Raw genomic sequence first — 10,329 nt, 5'->3', positions numbered from 1 at the left:
TGTGTGCCTGCCTCTCTGATGACTAGAGCAGGACGTGCTTCATGTTCTTTCCACATTGTTTGCCACTAGTAATCTTGCTTTCACTTTAAAATTATATTCAGTTCTTTTGCTGTCAACCAAAGAAACCTAACCAATACAGAAGCTGGTGTCCTTGAGTGGGTTTCAGGCAAAACATCCTCAGAAAATGTGGGTTATTATGAAAGTTTGGTTATCGGATGAAATGGAGCGAAGGATTAGAAGGCCCCTATTCGTATTTTGTGCTATGCAAGAAGCATGCCTTGACAGCAACAGTAAGACAGCTCGTCAGCTGTGTCTAGATTATTTTTAGACCAATCAAAAGGACAAAAAGTGCCAGTTCAAGGGGTTTGGATGAGGCTCATGCATAATGGAATTGGAGAAGATAAAGCAAAAGAAATAATGACTTAAAATTTTTGCTTTAAGGCATGGACTAGAACACCAGCCATTTTTGCAATAGACTTGAAAGCCTTCCTTGTAGCACTCTGGCTGTGATTGCTAAATATCAAAGAATGAGCTGTAACGCCAAGTGAATTCACAATTTTGTCAGATTTCCTAAGGAAAATGTTTGGCATTCGTGAGGGACAGTTGGTATACTGGTTATTAGAGTGATGATTTGTGGGAGAATTTGGGGATTTTAAAACTCTTAACCCCCTAAGAAACCTTAAGGAACCATACCAATTCATTACCCTTTGCCTGAGATCACTGTGGATGAAGCCTGACCTGTTTCCCTTTTAGCTCACCAACACTGTGGCTTCATTGATTTTAAAAAGAAACAAACAAAAAAATCTGATTCTAAAGGGGCCTAGAGATATATAGAAAAAAAGAGGTTAGAGAAGGGTTGAAAGACTCCCGAAAGTATCAACATTTATTATCAGAATCTACAAGATGTTTGCAAAAATAGGTTTTCATAGTACTTGACCTCAGACGTTGGAACAAAATTTTGAACTGGGTTGTACTTATGGGTAGGTACGTCGGGTATTGCATATTTGATGTGCTAATTTGTGCAGTTTAGTGTTTTTCTCTTAATTTTCTGTGTACATAAATGCAAATCTATTAAATCCTGACCAAAACTAAATGATATTTAAAGCCAAGAAATGATCTTGCCTGATAAACAGGAAGGAACTGGAAAATTTGGGATGCTGAATTTGCTTTCTCATGTCTGAGTTTCTCACTTACCTTGTCATTAGGCTCCCTGAGACAGGGCCAAAATGCCTTTCCTTGATGCAGGAGGAAAGCATCACTATTTCTTTACTCACTGTCCTTAAGATGTCTGGCATCCTGGGAAAGGAGGATGCTCTTAGAAAGGGATTTCTTTTTTTTTTTTTTTTTAATATTTGTTTATTTTTGAGGGGGGCGGTCAGAGAGAGAGAGGGAGACACAGAATCTGAAGCAAGTTCCAGGCTCTAATTTGTCAGCACAGAGCCTGACACGGGGCTTGAACCCACGAACTGCGAGATCATGTCCTGAGCTGAAGTCGGATGCTTAACCGACTGAGCCACCCAGGTGCCCCGAGGGACTTCTCATCTCTAGCAAGTGGAGCAGCCCAGGGATCCTGAGCCCCAGCAGCAACTCACCAGAGGCAAAGTGGTTGATTCAGTGGTGTGCTTGGACAGGCTCATTCTGGCTTGCAAGAGTTAATTGTTATATGTTTAGACATTTTGTGAACTGGTTGTTAAAAGGTGTATATGTTTGTGTGTTTATATGTGTGGGTGTGTAGAAATATATACATATAAATACACGATTGTATTAGGTAATATATAACATGTATATATTGTATATGTATGTTTATGGGTTATAGTATAAATTTATACTAAAATGGACAGATTATAATAAAAACACAATAGTTTGCAAATAGTTTTGAGCATTTATTTACATATTTTATTTATGACTCACATTTGTAGGGGGGACACACCATATAATAGTTGCTGCTGTGCCTCTCTCTCCAACTCTGCATTCAGTGACAACATGCTGGTAACTTTAACTCCTGTATGATGGGAGTACTTAATAGCATACACTATAAATCAAGGCTTGTCAACTTTAAATTTGTTTTTTTAACGTTTATGTATTATTGAGAGAGAGCGTGAGCAGGGGAGGCGCAGAGGGAGAGGGAGACACGGAATCCGAAGCAGGCTCCAGGCTCCGAGCTGTCAGCACAGAGCCCGACGCGGGGCTCAAACTCACAAACCACGAGATCATGACCTGAGCCGAAGTCGGACGCTTAACCGACTGAGCCACCCAGGCGCCCCAAGGCTTGTCAACTTTAAAAGGTAATAGAAAATGTTAGTCACTCAGGTTCAACATAAAAATGTTTTGGGGCACCTCGGTTGAGTGTCTGACTCTTGATTTCGGCTCAGGTCATGATCCAAGGGTCACAGGATCAAGCCCTGAGTCTGGCTCTGTGCTGAGCATGGAGTTTGCTTAAGATTCTGTCTCTCTCTCTCTCTGTCTCTGTCTCTCTGTCTCTCTGTCTCTCTGTCTCTCTGTCTCTCTCTCTGTCTCTCTCAAATTTCTGGGTTCTAGTGTTAGGGAGGTTTGTTTTAGCACCAAGTAGAGGAATCCTTCTGTTAGGGGAGGTAATAATGGTATCATTAAACCAGAAGCTGAATGCCACCTGGTCACTTAAAGCTTCTGCCATTAGGAGAGACTTAAAAAAAAAAAAAAAAAAGCAGGAAAGAAAGGAAAAATATAATGGTTTTATAAAGTTAAAAAGGGATGGGGTGCCTGGGTGGCTCCGTCAGTTAAGCATCCGACTCTTGCTTTCAGCTGAGGTCATGATCTCAAGTTTTGTGAGTTTGAGCCCCGCTTAGGGCTCTCTGCTGACAGCATGGAGCCTGCTTGGGATTCTCCCAGTCTCTCTCTCTCTCTCCCCCTCACCCATCTCTTCCCCTCCCCTGCTCTCCCTCTCTCTCTCAAATAAACATTAAAACTTTTTATTAAAAAGGGGGAAGGTTTTACAATAGTTATTGGAAAGACATTATGGTTAGGGCATTTCCTTGTACTATCTGGCACGTCTGGGTATGATGTCCCATGTTCAGAATTGTTAGTTTCTCAATTCTGACTTATGCTTGTGTAAAGGTTTTAATCCTGGAGGAAGTCTTCCAATCAGGAATAACAATGGGTGCAGTGAAGTTCGAATGCTCTCTGTTCCATATGTCCCATGCCACTGGAGGGATAAAAAAGCCACAGTAGCTGACCCTGACAGACAAGAATAGAGTTGATGCTGAATAATGGGGCTTGGGAGGGTTATGGACAGTCCACACCCTTGAGTTGTCATGCACAATGGTAACTGGTAAACAGAAACCGAAGACACCTGTAATACCACCCAGGCCATTGATTGTTTGGGTCACACTATCCCCGGACCCAGGCAAAGAACCCTGACTGAGATGTAGGTCAAGCTTAGGAGAAACGTGCAGTACATAAAGAAGTCCTAGACACCAATAATTACCCCAAGGCCAGTTCCAGAAAGAAGGACAGGTTATATTCTCTACCCATGGTTTTCTATTTGCTGGTTCATAATTAAGCTCCCTCCCCAACCAGTGCCATTTTATCAATTCAAAGAAAGTGTTTTAATTAAAGTGGTTTAGGAGCCTGGGTGGCTCAGTCAGTTAAGTGCCTGACTTCTGCTCAGGTCATGATCTTGCAGTCTGTGAGTTCAAGCCCTGCGTCAGGCTCTGTGCTGACAGCTCGGAGCCTGGAGCCTGCTTCAGATTCTGTGTCTCCTTCTCTCTCTGCTATCCCCCTGCTCATGTTCTCTCTGTCTCTCAAAAATAAATAAACGTTAAAAAAAAATTAAAGTGGCTTAAACTCAGTTCCATTATGTCAATGAGGGCTTTACAACTTTATTTTTAATGAGGAAACATTTACACACAGATGTTATGTGTAAAATTTCATGAGTCTTTAAAAGCTGGTACAGTAAAACATACTTTAGGCCTAGAATTCTAATTTTGCCAAATTCATACAATTGTGTAACTGATGTGGTTTGAAGTGTTGGGGTTGGGAGCGGACGGCTCAGAAAGAATTCTTGAGGGACGCCCGGGTGGCTTAGTCAGTCAAGTGTCTGACTTTGGCTCAGGTCATGATCTCACAGTTCGTGAGTTTGAGCCCCGCGTCGGGCTCTGTGCTGACAGCTAACAGCCTGGAGCTTGTCTTGGGATTCTGTGTCTCCCTCTCTCTCTGCCCCTACCCTGTTCATGCTTCTCTCTCTCTAAAAAAAAAAAAAAAAAAAAAAAAAAAAGAATTCTTGAGACATCTTTGGTCCAAAAAGGTGCTTTTTATTAGGGTGCAGGGACAGGACCCACGGGAAGAAAGAGCTGCACTGGGGTTGTGACGGATGACTGATTATATACCTTCAGGTTGGGAGAGGGTTAGGGATAGCGTAAGTCTCTAAGGAATTTTGGAAGCAAGGTTTCTAGGATCATGAGGGGGCTAGCTGCTGTTAGGAAAAGGTCATTTACTACTGTTTAGTAAAACCTCAGTCATGAGACTCTTCAGATGTATATCTGGGGGCCATAAGCTTGGAGGATGATTGCCAACATATATCTTGGGGCGGGGGGAGAGATAAACGAAGTTTCAAAAAATTTTTATATGTTAAAGTAGACTCACAGGATCCTGGAGGGCCAGGATAACCTTAAGCTAAGATTGCCCTTTGCCCCTAGCAAAGTGTCATCATCAAGGCAGCTGAGCTCTTAGAGGAAGGTCAGTCCACCTGTTTCAAGGACTTGCCAATGGGCTGTAGACTTAAGGACATTTAATTTTTTCTTTTGCCTTTTGTTTCCCATATCATAACTACTACCACCAAGATACAGAAGACCCACAAGTTCCCTGTGCCTTTTGTAGTGAGTCTCCTCCTTCTCCTGCCCCCAGCACCCACTGCTCTCTTTTCTGTCTTAAGTGACATTACAAAATGTCACATAAATGTAACCACATGCAGCCTCAATTCTGCGATGGTGGGTGTAGTAACGCATTATGCCCGCACTGTTGTTAAGTGAGGTTATTCACCAAGCGGAACAAGGCGCTCAGCTCCAGGGATCCAGAAAGCTCCGGACTGGCCCTAAACAGTAAATGAATAAAAACATCAGTTAACTCAGATAATCGTGAAGGTCACCAGGTGGGTGGCGTCTGTGACTGCGAGTTTGGGCAGCCCTCTGAGAGAGTGACAGAAGGGAACCAGCCCCGACGAGAGTTTGTGGGAAGACCATTCAGGTGCAGGACCCACCAATGCAGGCACGTAGCACCTGGAGGATGGGGTGGGGGCCGAGGCCGACCCGAGTGTCCAGGGACAAGGGGACCCATCTGAGGTCGAAGGTGCGAAGTGAATCGGACGTGAGGGCACGCGGCACTCACACGCCCCCACCAGGATCACACTCTGGACACCGGCAAAGCCCAGCGCGGCCCTTGGCCGCATCTCGTCGGCTGGGACACCGTCGGGACGCCCACCCGCGGACCGCGCCACCTGCCCCGCCCTAGCGTCACCCTGCGGCCCCGCCCCTCGCCTTCAGCCCCGCCCCCGCCCGGGAACTGCGCCTGCGCGCTCCGAACCCAGCGCTATCTCCCAGAAGCCCGTCGGGCGCTGTCAGTCCCCCGGGAGGCCTGCACTTCCGGCCAGGCCCGGGTCGGGCATCCATAACCACCGGGGGGCCGCGATCCGGAAAAGCCGGAAGCGGCCGGCCCGGAGAAGGGTTGACGGACGCTGTGTAGGCGCAGGGAGGGCCCGAGCCTTGCAGCCTGCGCTCCGCTCAGTCCCGCCGCGGCGCTGGCCGGGACTACACTTCCCAGGACGCTTTGCGGTGGCTGCACACGCCCACTTCCGGCAGCGGCCCGCGGCCCGGGTTGGTGCGGCCCGGCGGTGTCGGGGTCTCGGCGGCCGGGGTGGGCGCGGGGCGGGGCGGGGCCGGCTGGACGCCGGGCGTGCCCGGGGCGGGAGGGGGAGCGAGCGCGCGCGCCGCGCAGACATGCAGGGGGAGGCGGGCACGGGTAGGAGCGCGGGGTCCCGCGGGCAGGAGTCCCCGCCGCGGCGAGGCGCCCCCAGCACAAAGCCCGGGGCGGGCCGGGGCCGGACTGCGGGGACCCCGACTGCCTTCGTCCGTCCAGCCCGGGGAAGGCCGCGCGGGAGGAATGGGCTCCCGTCCAAGAGCCAGCGAGGAGCGGTGACGACGGGGCCTGAGAACCGAGGTGAGGGTGACAGGTGGTCGGGCCTGATGGACGGGGACTAGCGATCCCCCTCAGAGGGCGGGGAGGGCGAGGTCCTGGGGCCAGGGGCTTCTGGGGCCCGAATGCGGGTGAGTGGTTGTCCCTAGGCTCTAGGCTGGTAGGTCGGAGGAACCCACCGGGTTGGAAGTTTACCCTGAGTCCGAGCATCAAGCAGCGGTGCAGGGAAGGACCTTGACTTACCCCGGGTCAGCCTAGCCGGACACTTCCGCAGTTCATGCTCCCAGAGAGGGGAACCCCTCTCCGCTCCGTGGCAGCCCCCGGGGAGAGTAGTAGTAGTAGGCAGATCACCCCCTTCCAAATTAGTGCTGCCCTGTTCGTGCCCGAGCGTTCGATTCTGCACTTGTTGAAGCCCTTTCCGATTGATTGATGGCTGTGGTTTAAGACTCAGCAGGAAGGGACCGATTCCACGCCGGTGGTCAGGGGCGCGGTGTAGACTCGGCCTCTGGCTACTCCCTTCTGTTCCCCCAGCTCTGCCTTCCAGAGGCCCTGCGCTTCTCCAGGACAGGAGGCAGAAGCAGGAGGCCTCGGGGACAGGACCTGAACTGAAAGCCTTGTCTCGGGTGAGTTGGCATTTCCTCCCTCCTCTCGGAAATGCAGTCCTGCTTTTCAGGACTTAATAACGTTTATTTTCTTTTACAAGTTTTCAGTTTAAGATGCCTGTCCTGGGAGCTGGTTCCCATTTCCTCACATTCTGGTGAGTGGTGGGCTGCAGGGGTGGCCCAGGGCCTCCCACCCTGCTTTCTCTGCATCCCATTTAGTGTTCATTCTTCACTGGTGAAGTGACTCAGCCCCTCGCTGGGCCGCTTCTCTCCGAGGGACCCTGATGGAGCCCAGAGGTGCTCCTTGGGGCAAGCACGACAGTAGCTTGTGCCGAACCTGGTTTGTTTGGTATCAGCTCTGTGCCAGTCCCTGGAGAAACAGATGGCTAAGCCCCGGTCCCTGCTCTCCAAGAGCTTACAACCTGTGGAAAGTCCTGGAAGCAAACAAGGTCCTCAAGTGCAGGTGAGAGGTGAGAGCGGAGTGCAGGTGAGAGCCGCCTGGAGGAGCTCTTGGCTCCTACCTGCCCAAGGGGAGGGTGGGGGGTCGGGAAAGGAGGTGATGTTTTGAGCCAGAGTTTGAAGGGAGAGGGAAGGGCAGCACCGGCGCAGTATGGAAGGCTGTCTTTTTCTCACTTGATTGTGTGGTTTCTTAAAATGGTAACAGATAGTTTTGTTTGTGTCTGTCATCTGTGTCTCACAAATAGGAGAGCCAGCTCATACATACATGCACTGGGTTCCAGTCGTCCCGCCCAAGCTGCTTCTAAGCAAGTTACCAGTGATCTCCATATTACCAAATGCAGTGCCCAGTTACCGTCTTTTTAAAAAAAAATTTTTTTGATGTTTGTTTTTTATTTTTATTTTTTTCAATATATGAAATTTATTGTCAAATTGGTTTCCATACAACACCCAGTGCTCATCCCAAAAGGTGCCCTCCTCAATACCCATCACCCACCCTCCCCTATGTTTTTGGTTTTTTTTTTAAATTTTTTTTTTTTTAACGTTTATTTATTTTTGAGACAGAGAGAGACAGAGCACGAACGGGGAAGGGGCAGAGAGAGAGGGAGACACAGAATCGGAAGCAGGCTCCAGGCTCTGAGCCATCAGCCCAGAGCCTGACGCGGGGCTCGAACTCACGGACCGCGAGATCGTGACCTGAGCCGAAGTCGGATGCTCAACCGACTGAGCCACCCAGGCGCCCCAACCTAATGTTTGTTTTTTGGAGAGAGACAGAGCGTGAGCAGGGGAGGGGCAGAGAGAATGGGAGAGAGAATTCCAAGCAGGCTCTGCACCGTAGCAGGGCTTGATCCCACGAACTGTGAGATCATGACCTGAACCGAAATCAAGAGTCAGACGCTCAACCGACTGACACCCAGGTGCCCCCGTCCTCAGTCTTTTTTGATTATCATTGGCTTTTGAAGTAGCTTAGCAATTGGCAAACTTTCAGTGTAAAAGGCTAGGTAGTAAATATTTTAGGTTTTATGGTAACTGCTGTAGCTGTTCCTCTCTGCCTTCTAGAGCTCCACTCCTTCTAGATCTGAGGCAGCCACAGATGAGATATAAATTAATGGGCCGGGTTGCATTCCAATAAAACTTTATTTACAAAAGCAGTTGGCTGCCAACCTGTGAAATAGCTCATCCCTTGCTCTCTGGTGGGACCCATTTTTCCCTTGGCTTGTGGGGCACAACATCTGGCTTTCCTCCCACCTCCCTGACCGCTCTGTTCTCACTGCTGGTTCCTCCCCATCTCCCTGACCTACACCTGTCGGCATGCCTTGGGACTGTGTTCTTGGCTCTCCTAGTCCACCTGCACACCTTCTACTGAGGAGGTCAGTTCTCATCTGTAAAAACCAGCCACGGGCAGGCTTCTCCCATATTTGCCTTTCCAGCTCCAGCCTCTCCTCTGAGCTCCAGGCCTGTGTATCCAACCTGACTCTTCCTCTTGAATGTCCAACGGAAAACTCAGACCCAAGACATTCAGACCCGAATTCTGAGATTTCCCCCAACCTGGCTGTTCTCACCGTTGTCTCTGTCTCAGACCAGTGGCAGTTTCATGCTCCCAGTTACTCAGGGGTGATTCTTATCTCCTCTCTTTCTCTGCCTCCCATGTTTGGCTTGTGGCAAACCCTGTCAGTGCAGTTTTCACATTCACATTGTATTCGAACCTGAGGTTTTCACATTGTATTCAGAATCTGATGATTATCATTATGCCCACTGCCCCCATCACAGCCTCAGTGGTTATTTTACTGTTGGCCCCTTGACTCCGCTTCTGTGACACCTCCCACATGTGTTCCTGCAGTGTATCCCAGTGTAGCAACCAGGGAGTGTGTGTGTGTGTGTGTGTGTGTGTGTGTCCCAACTGCTGTGTCACTCCATGCTCAGAACCCTCCGGTGGCTTCCCTGAATGAAGGCCAGATCCTTAACGTACTGACGGGGCCCTGCATGACTTTGCCTCTGGACTTTTGGACCTCTGACTTTTTTTTTTGTTTTTGTTTAAAGTATTTATTTTTGAGAGAGAGCGGTCAGGGGAGGGGCAGAGACAGAGGGAGACACAGAATCTGAAGCAGGCTCCAGGCTCCGAGCCGTCAGCACAGAGCCCGACGTGGGGCTCGAACTCATGACCTGTGAGATCATGACCTGAGCCGAAGTCAGATGTTTAACTGACTGAGCCACCAGGCACCCCTGGACCTCTGACATTTACTGTCCTTCATCACACTTTGCTTCCTCAAAAATTGCCTTCTCGTTTTCCTGATCCCTCTGTCCACAGTTCCAGAGCTTCCCACCCAAATTCCCCACACCTTCTTCTCCGCTTTACTCTTTTTTTTTTTTTAATTTTTTTTAATGTTTTTATTTATTTTTGAGACAGAGAGAGACAGAGCATGAACAGGGGAAAGGCAGAAAGAGAGGGAGACACAGAATCGGAAGCAGGCTCCAGGCTCTGAGCCATCAGCACAGAGCCCACCTTGGGGCTCAAACTCACGAACCGTGAGATCATGACCTGAGCCGAAGTCGGACGCTTAACCGACTGAGCCACCCAGGCACCCCCCCCCCCCACTTTACTCTTTTTATTTTTTTAATTCTTAGCACATTTGAACGCACTATATATTTACTTAATACATCTGGTTTTCTGCTCTGAGTACATATGACACAGACAGCGATTGTGGGCAGTCACCCCAGTGCTGGATTCAGAAAATATTTGGTGGGGGAGTGTGTAAGTCTTAAATTTCTCTTGTAGCTGATGTTTTGCTGTTTAATGTAGCATGATAATAACTTTTATACCTGAGAATGCGCTTCATCCCTGAGTATTTCCTATGAATACATTCCTAAAACTTTTTCTTACTTTGTGGATTAAAGTTTGTTACACGAAATTGGAATACTTCAGCAGCTGTATTTGGATGGAACAGCAGCAGAGCCTCAAAAACTAGAATTTCTGTTATGGTATGGGGGGGGTGGGGAGTAGACTTCACCACTCCCCGCCAAAATGACCAGTTTTTCATTCATGTACCTTAAAAATTAATTGAATGGTACCAAAAAAAAACCCCTCTTGAATGCATTTTTTCTTATA

The 10,329-nt window shown here is 48.8% G+C and overlaps 1 protein-coding gene across 1 annotated transcript in view; it reads left to right on the top strand.

Annotated features, from left to right (window-relative positions):
• Positions 1 to 5,610: 5,610 nt before the first annotated feature.
• The window catches only part of LOC125915821 (zinc finger protein 470), a 46,599-nt gene continuing 41,880 nt past the window's right edge, over positions 5,611 to 10,329 (top strand). The window contains exons 1-2 of the mRNA XM_049621846.1: positions 5,611 to 6,189; positions 6,697 to 6,788. Coding sequence (XP_049477803.1) covers positions 5,970 to 6,189; positions 6,697 to 6,788 — 312 coding nt within the window. The 5' untranslated portion in view covers positions 5,611 to 5,969. The remainder of the gene's footprint in view (positions 6,190 to 6,696; positions 6,789 to 10,329) is intronic.

This window comes from Panthera uncia (genome assembly GCF_023721935.1).
Source record: "Panthera uncia isolate 11264 chromosome E2 unlocalized genomic scaffold, Puncia_PCG_1.0 HiC_scaffold_19, whole genome shotgun sequence".
Classification (NCBI taxonomy): domain Eukaryota; kingdom Metazoa; phylum Chordata; class Mammalia; order Carnivora; family Felidae; genus Panthera; species Panthera uncia.
This window is presented reverse-complemented; position numbering and strand designations above follow the sequence as displayed.